Source organism: Cyprinodon tularosa, unplaced genomic scaffold (assembly GCF_016077235.1).
Source record: "Cyprinodon tularosa strain WSP-4 unplaced genomic scaffold, ASM1607723v1 ctg364, whole genome shotgun sequence".
NCBI classification, from domain to species: domain Eukaryota; kingdom Metazoa; phylum Chordata; class Actinopteri; order Cyprinodontiformes; family Cyprinodontidae; genus Cyprinodon; species Cyprinodon tularosa.
Window position 1 is genome coordinate 35,051 of NW_024039079.1, and position 15,432 is coordinate 50,482.

Genomic DNA, 15,432 nt, shown 5'->3' on the forward strand with positions numbered 1-15,432 from the left:
GAGGCGAGACAAACCAAAGAAAAATAAATAAATTAGAGATGACAAGAGTCTACAGTAGCCTGAAGTAGTTGGCTGAATGGGCGCTATTTCAGTGATAACTTAAGTTTGAGTTTTAATAGTTACAAACAGCATTGCATAAAGTGCATTATCCATCTTTGTCACCATTGAACAGTTTAAATAATCCTGTACCAGACTCTCAATTAATTAGTATTTCTGCTTTCGTATGCCTTTGCTCCAGCATTACATCTCTTGCAAATACTAGTGAGGCTTCATTTAAGAATGATTTGCGGCACGCTGTTGGACAGGGGTGACACAAGAAGAAATGTCTCCTAAGAGAGCGTAATCATATGGAATTTTTTTTTTATTTTTTTATTAAATAAAGCATTAATAGACAAATTATAAGCTGATTACTTGTTTCCATCCGTACTTTGGGTAGATTGAGATAGAGAATCAACACTGCAAAATGTCAAGTTGCAAATGCAGAATTATGCTATGTTCAGAGCGCACGCTGCAGAAGCAGCAAAAACATGTGTGCAGCTGAAGCATCTTTGCTGCTCTGGCTGCACGGCCGAAAAGTGGGTCTGATGTGTGTTGGGCGGGGCTACCCTAGCCTGTAACAATGGCAGCTATATTTGCTGTTATAAGTGGTTTAAAAGTAGTTTTAATCTGTTTTTTAGTGAGAAGGTCCACCTGAAAGCTTCATCTGTGCAGTCAGTTCATCCAGATTACATTCCTGCTTCAAGTATTATTTCGCTGTTGGAGCCGCTCAGACCCCCGTACAACGGCGTTGCTCTGTCCCTGGAAATCCTGTTCAATGGCAGCCTCTGCCCCGGTCGCCTCTTTGCGGTTTTCCAACACTGTTCGCGGCGGCTGGAAGGTGTTTTTCGACATCTGAAGTTAATTTAGGTGTTATTAAACTGTTTCAGGTGAATGATCATAGCGTTCTCCATCAGACAGCTGTGTCTGTCTCCCTGGCAGCTCCCAAATCAGCCTCTCTGATTGGTTGATGTGGCATGTCGAGCAGCAAAAGTTTAAATTTTCCAACTACAAAAGCTGCTGCTTCTGAAGCGCATCATGCGTTTCAGATGCTCAGAAGCTCGTGAGGCGCTGCTCCTGCTTCTCAAAACGCCCAGCAAGACCTTTTGCTGCACCTTGACTTTGCCTGTAAACTAGCTGCTTCTGCAGCGTGCGGTTCTGAACGTAGCATTAATGACAGTTACAAAGTCAATGGATACTGGTTGGATGCACTCATTGGAAGGATCTCGGAGCTCACGAAAAGTGGTGCATACATAGTTTAGTGGTTAAAAAAAGGAAAAAATCTTCAAAATGAGGCTGAACCACAGTCAATGAATCACTGAGCAATCAATAAGAGCATCAGAAAGATTGCCAAGAATACCCAAAACAAACTCCTGTCAGACAAATTTGCATAGTCAAGAGTTGTGAATACTTTTGAAAAATGCTAGCTGTAAAATTTTTAAAGAATAATTTTGAATACAGCTCTGCAGAAAAGTGGCTGCTTTTGTACCAGAACCAACAGATCTCAATTATGAGCTACCCAGCAGGCACCAGTTTGCTGTATTTATAGATGCTTCATTGAGAGATTTATCTGCCCCCAGTACCTAGGAAAGATAAAGGTCAGATTCATCTGATGTTAGTATTTGTATTCTCATGAGCTTCCACCAAGGAGGTAATTACAAAATGTCAGACATTTGGTACATGTGTGGAAACTGCTTGTTATGCCTGTTTACAGCAGCATTTTCTGACTGTTAAATCTAAGACATCCTTCCAGTCAAATTTGTTGATTTTTTTTTCTCCTCAAATTGAGCTGTTGTTTAGAAAGTTTTTATACTGCAAAAAAAAAAAACTGAGACAATTAGGTAATTAACCTACCGGTAATTTAGGTTTAAATTGTGTGACAAATTGAAGGTACACCACTCAAAGTGCCTTGCTTGGTTACTTACAACTTTTTTGGATGGTTAACAAAACGCTGCTGTGTAGGAAAACACTGCTGGGAGTTGGGAAACTTTATTTTTGTTTATAATGTTTGTTAATATTTTCATTCTCAGTAGAGCATGTTTCGTAGATTATTCTGAAGTGATGGCAAAGGTGATAGAAGGTGGAAACTTAATGCTCAAATGGTCTCTGCAGGTTTTAATATTATCCTAAGATGCTCTCTTTAAATTACTCATAATCCTTCTCATGCAAATTTGAAAATTAAAATGCAATTTAGTCTAAAACAATTAGTGAAACTGCTTGCATGCCTTTCCGTTGGCATAATGAAATTGTCAAGTGTAAAAGTTTTGAAGAATATATGCCAATATTTTTTAAAATAGTCCTTTCTGCATTAAGATGCATGGCAGCTATAGAAAAGCTTCCTGTCTGTAGTGCTGCAGTATTGTTGTTCTGCCCTGTGGGAAGCAGCAGCCTGTGTCTCCTTAATCTGACACGGCATCACAGGCTGTCTGGCACAAAGCTTCAGATGTCACATGTCTTTGGATGGGCTCTGGTTCCAGCATTTAGTTAACCGAATAACTGTTTCTTTTGTGTATTCATGTATGCCTGAGAGTGAGAAGTACTCCAGAAAATATATGTACTGGATATTTTTGTCAACGTTTTTGGGGGACTTGTTGGCATGGGCAAAGACTTTAATGTTAGAGCATGCAGAAAAATCCCTCTGTTGGACAGTAGTGGCTCAGAAATGCAAAATAGCTTATGACTTAAACTTGGATATATTTATGGCATAAATCTATATAATCTATATAATAAATCTATATATATGTGTGTGTGTTTAAATGCACATACAGTCGTATGTTTTGTAAAAGGTTTGAGATGTCAATGAGAAGTGTTGAAATCAACCCCCCCCGTTCCTTCTCTGAGCCAGAAAGCAAGGCAGTCCTGACACCTTGTGGACCATCTTCTTTTAGGGTTAGTGCGTTTGTTTAAAAAGGTGGCTGGTGTCTTAACAGCAAAAACGTATTGGGTTTTGATTGGTGTGTCACATGTGATTTCTTGCGAATAAGACTGATGAATAAGATGCTTCAGTAAGAGAGCCACCTGAAATGACCTCCAAAAGTACTTCTGTACCAACAACTTAATGTATTTTAACACTAGATTCTCACACTGAAACGCAGATCATTATGAAAACTGGATTCCGTTGCCGTTATGCTTTTAGGGCCTGTGTAATTTCAATAACATTTTAAAGAGGGGCCCAGTTTAGGAACCACTGATTTAGTTAGAGGATACTTCACTCTGACACTGTCTCTGACTTTGTTAATAATACTTTTTATTTGTAATGCACTTGACATTTGAAATTAAATCTCAAAGGGCAATAAAATGACCATAATTTAAAAACAAGCAAAGCGTGTGTTTTTTTTTTCACCAGAACAGTATATTTCTTTAGATCTTTTCTAATATTTGTCCAAACTATATGCTCATGTGATCTAAGGTTTGAAAACAGCCTTAATGCTGTATTAAATGCAATGTCATCTTTTAGAGTTCTTGAGTGGCTAGAAGAAGTAAACACATTCCACGTTGAGAAAAGGCATGCTTCATTACTGTTGGAATTGTCCGTCTGGCCATCTGAAAAATGACTACATGCAGACTGAGGTTGCCTTAAAACATCCCTGTTCTTCATCTCCTACATGAGATTGACGCACATTTTCTTTGTTTCTAATGTGTGTCTTCAACAGTGTTATTTAAGAAAGCTTCATAGCGAGGACACCACAACATGTCAGGAATCAATTGGATGTAAAATTGATTTCAGTTAGTTTCCTACAATGAAACTTGTTATACTTTGTTAGAGAGTCCTTAAAGTGCCTTATTTACCCTCTCTTGAGATCTTTTTGTGTTAAATGGGTAATTGGAAAACGTTTTAGGTAAATGTTGCAGCTTTGGCTTTTAGTGTAAGGATAATGTGTCTGATTTGTACACATCTATTCTGCCAAGTGTTCAGTGCATATGTCAGGAGGTTAGAATCAAATGTTCCTTTTGAGTACGAAAAGAAAGCAAACCATGTTGCTCGTTTGGATTTGTTTTTTTTGTTTTTTGTTTTTGTTACTTTTCAACACTTTTTGCACAGAATGCAAAACAGGATTCCAGAAAATGTAGAGACTTGATAAAGAAGTAACTTTTTGGTTTGATTAGATATGAACATTTTGAACTTTCTCTTGATGTTCTTGGCATGATTTGCTCCCACCAGTTACTGGTTTCTTTACAAATGTCATCTCTTGACAAATATTTAAGACCGTTTAACCAGTTTCACAATCCACAATTATCCAGCTGATGTGGGCTTGTTCAGGCTTGTGATAATTTTACAACAGTATCAGTCACCACTGTACCAATAGATTTAAATTCCTATTTGCAGTCAAGAGCTCACTATCACATTAACTTCAGAGATTAGCAATCAGGATTGACCAAAGAGCCTGGGTGTGGTTGGGAATCATTTGAATGCGAACAATTCCAATTACTTGTTTCTAAGAAAGCTTTGGGTAAAGTTATTCTAAGTTTTTAGAAATGGTTCCATAGTTGTTGTTGTTTTTTTTTTCCATAATTTAAAAATCTAACCTACAAACTCCAATAGAAATCTTCAGTTTTAGGGTTTTATGATATGAAAAGGATCCCAACTGAACTAAATTAAACAATCAATGAAGTTACACTACAAGTTATAAATCTGGCAGACTGAGATTAAAGGGATTTTTACTCTTATCTTTACGCATAGGAAACAAAGCGAGTAGCTGCGAAGAAGTAAAGTAAGATGAAGAAAGTCTAAAAAAGGCTAATCTCTGCCTTAAGAAGTGCACTACCTCCGTGTTGGGAGGTGGGGTTCATATCTCCCCTTAATAAGCAAACGGAGTGAACCAGTGACATGTTGCTCTGATCCACCTGCCGCCATGGTATGGTGGCTACGCATCAGCTCTGCAATGCTTCGTTTGATCAAACAATCAGTCTGTTCAGTGTTGATTTTCAGACCTGAACCACTGCTTTAAAAGGTTCTTCTCTTTTTGCTGTTGGACAGAAGCGCATGTGTTCGCCTGGATGCTGAGACGTCAGCTGATATGCTACTAAAAAACATTGATTATATTTCTGCTTAGCAGCCCCATACACTGAAATATGCTGTATTTAACCCTGCATAAGGAATAAATTCATAACAATTTACATTAGAAAATTAGGTGCTTGACCTGTAACTTCCAGTTTTGACCCATTCACCAAACGCCAGTGGCACAACTGCTTTGTTGTACAATTAAATGATGTCACAACGCATTGCAGTTTGAGTTGTTGCAGCCATCTTATACGACACGCCGGTCAAAAGTAAACATAAACAAAAATGAAACTTGAGGAGAGCAATTCTCAGATTACTTATTAAAACAAGTTCAAAATCATGACAAAGCAGCGTTGCTTGGAGAAAAGAGCGAATTAACAGTAGAAGAAGGCAGCTCCAGAGAGTGCAGACCTTCACCAAGTAGTTCATTCCCCCCCAACATATTCCACCTTACAGTAATACCTGTATTTACATAATCTTTCAAAAAAAATTCCTGGTTCCTGATGGTGATTCGAACATAACCAAAATGTAATAATTTTCTGCCAGTCACAATTCAGTCCACATTCTCTTTAGTCATTTTGAAAACAGACTACCGTAACCAAACATGCAGACAATTAAATTGCTTTAATGCTAAAACAGACATTACAAGGAGTGTTGGCCTAGTGGTTAGAGCAGTGCGCTTGTGCTCTGAGAAGGTTGCAAGTATCCTGTTCGATCCCCACAGCCTGCACTCCAGGTCCCTGAGCAAGACCCTTAACACCACACTGCTCCCCAGGTGCCACACAATGGCAGCCCACTGCTCCCCAAGGGGATGGGCTAAGATGCAGAGAATGAATTTCCCCATTGTTCCCCTTTTTTTTTTTTTTTTTTAAATCATCATGAAATAAAGAGCATTAAAATGATGTCACCAGAATATTTGATAAAGTGATGAATTGCATTCTTGATATCTACCAAATTAAACCTAAACGCAAGCTGCAAACACTCTAACTGATATAACTTTTTTCCTGCTAATGATTTATCACAATGAAATAGCTTTTTAATGAATGGAACTGGAAGAAGGATCATCAGAGCTCTGCAATGAGAATGACTAAATAATTGGAAAATATGAGAGCTGCTGAATTTAAAAAAAAGTGTTGGCATTTTGAAACTTAAGTTTGCTTCCTGCTTGAGTTAATTTCTCTGGGTCATTAGTTGTAATTAATCTTGATCTTCTGTCTCTTTCTGTTTCTATTTCGTCAGCATTTCCTTTTTGTCAATACTGTTTATTTGGTAGAAAATTGCCAATACTCCATCTCCAACAAATAGATCCATGGATTGATTCTTGGAGCCCATTAGGATTCCCTCCAGTATAGTTGTTAGGTTGCTGTTGCTTTGCCTTAGTTGTTTATTAAGAAAAAGAAGATTGATCTTAGGGTGGTGCAACATATGTAGCCTATATAGGTGTATTCCTACCCAAATAAGGGAGTCAACAAAAGCCCACACCAGAGATGTTTAGTTGATGTTTGGTTGTTTATGTCTTCTTTTGTAATGCCCTTTATTCTAAATCCGAAATTAATATAGGAGCAGGGGTTTTTCTTTATTTGTTTGTGTTTTCCACAACCTTTGCATCCATATTTTGGCATTGACATAGCAAAGACATAATGAACTAACAAAAATTGTCAGGAAAACCAAAAGTATCTTGTGGTATGTCAGATTTCAACTTTATCAAAGTTTTATAATTCAGTGCAAAAGTTAAATTTGCACTGAGAAGCCTCAAATTTGGTCTCTTTGATCAAAGATCCCTTTAATTAATCATGAGTTTAAAAGACTACATTTTGTAATTAAAAGACAAGCACTGTAAATGATACTTTTTATTCAAAAATATTTACTGAAGCTGTGGTGAGCTAGTCTTTTTTTTCCCCCCTAAAACACAACCATAACGCAGCTGTTTTATGTAGGAATGGGATCTTTCTGCAAGAATAAATGATGTCTCTGTCTCCTTTTCATGGAACTGTTTGCGGAAAAAGTTTGAATTGTGTACAAAGAATTTCTATTTTATGTTTTTGTTTTTTTTGTAGGAAGGGCAACAGATAAGTTGCTGAATACAGGCTTAAACACATTTCACATATAGATGGCTGCAAAAAGTTGAAAATGTCTAAGAGCATTGGAAATTTAGTTTCTTTATAGTTTTTATTCTAACATGCTTTTTTTTTCTTCAATACCCATGATCAACATGGACAGTTTTGTACATTTCTCCATCTTATTGGTACTACTTTTGTAGTAAATATTTACGCTGTTTTTACATATATAGATTATAAACATTTGGAATCTTTTACTCTTGTCCATCCCTCCTCTTTCAAAGCATTCTCGACTCTCTAAACCAGTTTTGTGACATAAATCATGCTTGCAAAATATAACGGAAACTAAATTAATGCTCTCTTTTTTTCTACAGCTTTAAACCTGTTTAAACATGAAAAGCATTCAATCATTTAAGATGTTCCCCCCTTTAAATGTCAGTAATTTTTTTTCTTTTTTTAACAAAATAGTTTGGGAATTTGGCACTTTTAGATCATTTGAGACTTGATAGTGCAAAGATTAACAACAAAACAAAAGATTATATTGCATTGATATTTTTCAGTAGTTCCAAAAAACAGTCAACTATCACCTTTGTGGTCAGAGACCTCCCATAGACTTCAAGTCAAACGGATTTTTATATCACACTGCAATTAAAGTACAGATGTAAGCTAGTTGTAAGGGTTGACATTTTTACTGTTGCGTTTTACTAGATTCAAACGTTTCCTTATTGTAGGTGGACGCCTGAAATTCTGGTATTGAAATGTAGAAGTTTTTTGTTCCCATTTAGAGTAGAACAGTTTGTAATCAATTAAAAAGTCACAAAAGGGGATGGGTTTATTACTTTTGGAATTAAAGCATTCTTTACCAGGGATGCACTGAAAATTTAGGCGCTGTAAATTTTGGCTGAAAATGAAGAAAGTTATTTAAAAAATGACAAAAGTGAATTTTTTGTTTATCACCGAAACAATATGGCCGAAAGTTGTCGAATGTTCAAAGTAAATAACTGAAGCAAGAGAGCACACATTGGGGAGCAGTTTTTCCAGAGTTGAACGCACAGCAGAAATGTTTTGAGTGAGGGGGTGCACACGTTGCACATTGGTCGCTATTAGTGCTCAGGTTAGTTGCGCAGAAATCCAAATGTCCCCATCACCATTCTGAATATAAGAAGACTATGACACTGAAATGGAAACTGACTCCGAACATACCGACTTTGTATGGTGCAAAAGTGTTTGAAAATGGCAGAACGTTTCCCAGTGATTCTACTTAGGTAAAGGGCTTAACATAAAAATGTCAGTGGTAAATCAATATTTAGGTACTTTTGTTATTGAACAATTTATCATTTACTGAAATAGCTGAGTTTTGAAAAAAAAAAATTTTTTAAATAGGATTAGGACACATTGTTGCTAAACATTTTATGATTTTAATATTTCACATAATAACTTCTTTAGGTGTTTCAAATTTTTACCTTAGTTTCCCAAGTTTTCATGTTTGGCGAAAAATTTTCTTTTTTGGTGCATCCCTATCCCTTACCCATTATTTACAAAAAAAAAAAGGATAGCTTCTTTAAAAATTATGACTCGGAATATTTAGTTTTAACATTTGTTTATACTTTCTAGATTTCATATTAATGCATTGCGTGACTTTTTTTAGTCATTTTTTTATGCTGTTGATAGTTTCAGCAAAAGAGGTATTTTTATTGTAAACTGACTTGTGCTGCACTTTAAATGCTGTTATGTACCTATGGGAGTTGTCACTCAAGTACTCAAAACTGTCATAAAGTATATCTGCTGGCAGGATATGAGTCACTGAAAGTACATCCCTCTAAGTTTATCTGTAGCTGTCTGACACAAGCAAACCATACTGAAATAATTTAAGGAAGAGGCTGAAGGTGAAAGAAAATGAGTTGTGCTGTGGTTGGTTGATACATCCACCAACTCCTACGCTTGTTCTTATATTTCCTATATTCTGCAGGCTACTGTGAAAATGGGCTCCATTTGGGTTAGCATTGACTTTTTTTCGATGGGTGTTGCATAGTTTATGCAGTCTTGTCATCAGTGGATTAATGTTCTGTACATGTCCTACATGACTTACTGTTACTGTGCAAACATGGAAATGATCTTACTTCTTAATCCAAGGTTACTTAATTTTTCTGTTCTTTTTATGCTACAAAGAAATCTGTCGAAATCTTTCTCATAATACAGGATTTATAGACATGCACAGATTTTTTTCTGAGGGAGAATGGGAGAATTGTATTCGCTCTATATATATATATATATATATATATATATATATATATATATATATATATATATATATATATATATATATATATATATATATATATGGCCCCGATACCTGGCTGAGCAGTATTGGCCGATACCATCTTTGTGAAATTGATGCGTGTGTGTATATATGAAGAACTGCATACTACCTGGATCTAAAATAATTGCCATCATGGCTTTGTCAAGCTGTTCATTTCAGTTGCAAGACAATTCATATTGCTGCATGAATAAAATAAATAAATAATAATAAGATGAAAAATACACTGCAGTGGCATAAAGGCAGTAATTAGATATAATAAAAATGAATAATTAAGTAATAAGATTATGATAAAATCGTTGATAATGTAAAGAAGGTTGGACTGTAAATTTATCTAATAATATTTAGAATAGCACAGTCAAAGGCCACTCTAAAATTTAGATTAGTGGAACACAAGAACTAAAAGTTGCTTCTCCATGTTTAGCTCTAGATATGCAGAGAAGGTGTGAAATTAAGCCAGAATGGTCCGTTATTGCGTATCAGAAACTCAAAATGCAAAGCCAAAAGACTGTCGATCACTGATTGGTTAAGCTGGGCATACACTGTGTGATATTTTAAAATTTTTGCACGCAGTTACAGCTCAAACTGTACGACAAAACCGCAAGGTTTAAAAGTTCACAGCTCACGATGTATGTTCTCACATTGTGCTCCCCGATGCTCTGATGCGATATTAATGACTGGAAACTGAATTTCAGATGTTTGATTTTTCTCACCACCTCACGATTCCTGATCGGGAGGTGGTCGTGAAAGGCTGATCGCCCCTCATTACCCCCTGTATACTACATGACGCACGATCAGGCTGAAAGTCAGCCTGATTGAAATATTGTTGCACGACTGAAGAAACAGCCTGAAAAGGGCAAAAAAAAATCGTACAGTGCATGCCCGGATTTACGGTGTGGTGTCATAAGTCAGCTTTTTTTTTTTTTTTTTTTAACTAAGATTTTCACCTGTTACATACGGTAACTTTATGATGATCTTATTGTGTATACAAGCAGTTTTCTAGCAATAGATAGGATTAGCTGAGCTGAGTTAGCTGTAGTGTTTATCATTTCATTTGAGAATTCATCGCTTGCCTCTCCTGAATGTAGATTTATCTAGCTAAAAAAAAAAAAAAAAACGCTGCATTTGAAAAAACCTGCATTAACCCGCTGACTTCAGGAGGAAAGCAGCTTTAGAAAGACTTTTTCATGTTTTTAATGTCACCGCCTTGCTGGTATTTGCAGTAGAAATGATGCCACAGTGGGTGCATGCTTGAGCATAACATGAATCACTTCAGAGTCCGGTCTGGCATTATTTTCACTCTTTAATAGTGACAAAGATGCAGAATACACTTTACGCTATTCTGTTTGTACATATCAGCAGTCCATAATGTCTTTACATTAATACCCATATACTGTTCACTTAACCCGCGTTTAACAGTGCTGCTAGCAGCAGAAAGTCTCATCTAGCAATGGATTATTGTGCAGCGTTTAACACTGCTTATTACTCTGTTTTATTTGACATATACATGGTTTATGGTGTTCCATCTCCCTTATCTTTGGCTCTGCCAGATTCAAGTCAGGAATTTGGACAGCTCTGAAATGTTTTGAAATGTGTTCTAAACGGAGAAAAACATTTTTGCTTTTATAAAAACATTAATTGTAAGTGCATTAGTTCTAAGTCAACTTTTGATTAATGTATTTTGGTAGTTAAGTACCACTCAGAATGATTGCAAGTGTATTTGGATCAAAATTAATTTGGTTTTGTGCTGAAGTTCTCACCGTTTCTTCCCTGCAGGCTTGACGATGGGTTGCGTCAGGAGTAAAGAGGCCAAAGGCCCGGCGCTGAAATACCAACCTGATAACTCCAATGTGGTGCCAGTCAATCCTCACCTGGGTCACTATGGGCCAGAACCCACAATGATGGGTCACTCACCAGCCATGAAAACACAGAACAGCAGCTACAACAACCATCCAGCTTCCCTCACCCCTTTTGGTGGAGTTTCTTCATCCATGACTCCCTTTGGTGGAGCCTCCACGTCGTTCACCTCGGTGACTGTGAACAACCCGTTCCCGGCCGTGATCACAGGTATGTGTGTAGAATTTGAGATTTCTAAGGAAGCATATGTTGTCCCTCCAAATTTTTCACTGGTCCCTACATGACAGAAACCACCAGTTGTTGAAGACCCTTTTTTTTTTTTTTTTTTTTTTGATTACCTTTTCCTTCAGTTCTTATTTCATCTTAAACAACTGCTAAACATTTGTTATACAGAGGATGTTAAAACAAGCAGGTACTATGCAAATTAGACATTTGAAATGAGTTACTAAAAGCACAAAGAACAGAAACACAAAGTAGCGTTGAGATATGGGAAGTAATGCGCCAGGCATGGCCTCTCCTGAACTGAGCAAAAAGCAATTCCATGCACAGAATTCATTGACTTCCTTTATGCACATTAAAAGTTAGTATTGTATCAGAAATGAAAATGACTTCTTGTGACTTAAGGATCATTGTAGTGTCTGATGGAAAATGTTATGACATAGAACGTGTTCTTGCATGTAATGTTGATTCAATATCTTTGGAGATTGGTAGTCTGATCAGGTAACGATGACACTCAGCTCCACTGCATGTCTAACGCTAACAGGATTCACTAAACGCTTAATGTTTTCACAAATTTGTAGCAATAGTTGTTTTGCTTCTTTGATAAGGTTTAGAAAGAAGTGCAGTTTATTAGTAGAGCGATTGCAATATTTTAAGGATAAATTAGATTTTTATTTTTTCCCACTTGTGTACCTGCAACCAGGCTTTGTCTTTTTTTTCCCCTAAAAAGGGAAAGGGTTTAATCCAGTATTTACGAATAAGTTTATATATAGATAGATAGATAGATGGATGGATGGATGGATGGATGGATGGACCGTCCAGAACATCTGAAATAAAGGATTGGTTCATGAGCAGGCTCCTCCAGTACTTTCTGACATGCTGACGAGGTGCTTCAGCCATTTAAATTACCAATGATCGATCTTGGTTTTGTCAGAGGTAGAGTCGGTCAACATTGACCTGGGGATTGTTGACCAATAGCTTAACTCGGAGCCTGTTTACGTGTCAGTTTTCAATGAAAATGAGGCTTGATTGCATTTCTACTGTTTGTTTGCACTTGTTCTCTCTAACAATGTTACAATTTAAGAGCGGGTTCCAGAGTATTATAGTTTGAACACCTCCTGTTTACTCTTGTAGTGTAGGCAGAAAAAATAGCCCTTTTTGATGGGGAAACCCATCAATAGCTTTAAGTTTGCAAAACATTCAGAGTTAATTAATGCTTGAATTAATTTTAGTAACTCTGAAGTTGTGAACTAGTAATATTAGCAGAGCATGTTTGTACCCAACAAGATCTTTAATATTTAATATTTGTGTGCACTATTTATATGCACTTCTGGGGGTTGTGCATTTTGAGAGATGCCATGGGAACAATCTGAATCCCAGAAGAATAAAAAAAAAAATGAGTCAGAGGCTGTTGTGATTTAAGAGCAGACTTTGAGGCACTGGAAGAGGGAAACTGCAAAAAACAGAAAATATATAGGAATCTCTTGAGACAGTTTTGTTTAAACGTAATAAACTCTTGAATTGAAAGATAAAGGTTAAAAAAATGTATTTATATTTTATTTCCCTGTACTTAAACCTGATTTTTTTTTTGTCATCTGTAGGTGGCGTGACTTTTTTTGTTGCCCTGTATGATTATGAAGCAAGAACATCAGATGATCTCTCATTCCGAAAAGGAGATCGCTTTCAGATTATCAACAACACGTGAGTACATGGATCTGGCAAAAATTGTGGCTGCATGGTTGTGTGTCTCTGTGGTTTCGTATGAGCGGTCTGTATGTTTTGGTAAAGGTCTTTTTGGATACAGGTCTGATATCAGTGTTGGGATGTATCCTGGTTGATGGCCTCCATTAATGGACCATCTGTCCAGTTGCTCTCGTTTTCACACTTATATTTTTCCCTTTCTGGATTCATGAATAATATTTGTGTTATTGGTTAAACAGAAAAAACAATATAAAGTTGAATAGCTGTCTTATTGAATAACACAACTGTCTAGAGTGTAAAATCTAATTCCTGGGTTAAACAATGCTAATTTATTCAGTTAAACATTGTTTTCAAAATATTTACCACATCTGTTTGCCTTTTTTAATTTAATGTAGAATAAATGTAATGCTTATAAACCCAATCAGCTTTTAAAATGCCACACTGAGTGGATTATTGTAATTTATTTCAAAGAAAAACAATTTTTGCTGTCTCCATATCAGCTGTTCCACTCTAATCTTTTTCCCACGTGTGCACAGCTGAGAAAATGGGCTGAGCTCCAAGTTTGCAACACAAACCTTGCTCTTAATTCATCACATGGCTCATTCTTTCCTGCCGCTGTCTGGCTCACATGGCTTTTATAGCAATGACAATGCCATCTGCTTTTAGGGAAGAGGTGGGAAGAGGGCAGATTAAACCCTTTTTTCATTTTCTTATTTCAAAATGCCACCAGGCGTACCGTCTCTACATCTCTGCTCGTCTTGACTTAATTTTAAGCCCTCAGATCTTCCTTTGAAAGACTAAAGTGGGTTCAAATCATTTAGAGTTTGATGCTTCTTGATTTGCAGAGTTTTTTTTTTTTTAATCAATCTTTATTTTAAAAAAGTTCATTGTTTTTCTTTCCAGCCAAGTGTTTCTTTTCATCATAACTCTATAACAGGCGTCGGCAACCCACAGCTCAAGAGCTGCATTCGGCTCTTTAGCACCCCTCTTGCGGCTCCCTGGAGCTTTTTCAAAAATTAAATGGAAATAGAAGGATTTTTGTTGGTTTTAATATTGTAGACAGGAGGTCAAACAAACATTCATTGTTTTCAAATGCTATAAAACTTTCAAATAAATCTAAACAATAAATGTAAAAATTTCTATCAACGAAGATTTGCATGGTAGCCTGCAGCACACGTTTTAGCACGGTGCTGTGTCAGCCAGGTGGCTGTTGTAAACAAACCTGGCGGGTGTGTCTTGGGCCATCGATCCCGAAGGGAAAAAGGGGAAAATAGCTAATGAGAACAGAAGATTCAAATAAGAATTGTTTGCTTTCATTACCAATCCGGAAGGATTGCCTGCACGTTTGCTAATAAAGAGTAATTTGGAAAGGCATTTCCAGAGAAGGCATGTTAAATTTGCAGCTGACCACCAAGTTGGGAGTTAGAAAAAAATGTTTCATTGCTTCTGAATAAATAACAGGAGCTCAAAGATGGATTTAACAAGTGGATTGCTTCTCCAAACTCCACTATTGCTGCTAGTTTTGTTGCAAGCATGGAAAAATGTTCACAGATCAAACTGGTAGCTCTCTCTGATGCAGGTATGAGAACTTTTTTCCATTTTTTCCCCCAAATCCCCTAAATAAAAATAACACCAAAAAAATCCGATTTCTTTTATCATGTTTCTATAAAATCATCAATTCAACAAATCTAATACATTCAAACCATGCAGTGAAGCGGCGAGTGATGAACTCCATGCAGTGAGAGCATTCACTGCTCCTCTCTGCAAATATTGTACAGCAGAGTAGTCGCATGATGTGACATTTGCGCCAGGATAAAAATTAAATCATGAATGCTTATTATATATTTAAGCCAATGTAGTCCTTTTTTATAGTGGGCTAATACGCTTAGAGCCTGTGTTGCCATACGAGGCTTATATAAGACTTTTACATTTTTACGGCTCCAGACGGATTTGTTTTTGTTTTTTTGGCCAATATGGCTATTCTAACAGTTTTGTTTGCCGACCCCTGCCCTATAACCTAACATTTTTATTCATTGTTTGTCAGAAACATTGACATTTTTTGTTGAGGTTTAAATATTTATTTTCTTCTCTTTATTGTGTCCTTATAATGTTTTTTCACTCACTATGCAAAGTGACCAATTGTCCTGATTCTTGCAGTTGGGTAATATTGAGTAGAAACACGATGCTTTCGCATTATCAGGCAAGACTTGTAAAATGTAAAAACTACAGATTGATTTGGAGAA

At 36.5% G+C, this 15,432-nt stretch overlaps 1 protein-coding gene across 1 annotated transcript in view; it reads left to right on the forward strand.

Annotated features, from left to right (window-relative positions):
- yes1 (YES proto-oncogene 1, Src family tyrosine kinase) overlaps positions 1–15,432 on the forward strand; it is a 40,365-nt gene that overhangs the window by 4,299 nt on the left and 20,634 nt on the right. Inside the window, exons 2-3 of the mRNA XM_038295981.1 lie at positions 11,189–11,479; positions 13,090–13,189. Of these exons, the coding sequence (XP_038151909.1) occupies positions 11,197–11,479; positions 13,090–13,189 (383 nt within the window). The 5' untranslated portion in view covers positions 11,189–11,196. The remainder of the gene's footprint in view (positions 1–11,188; positions 11,480–13,089; positions 13,190–15,432) is intronic.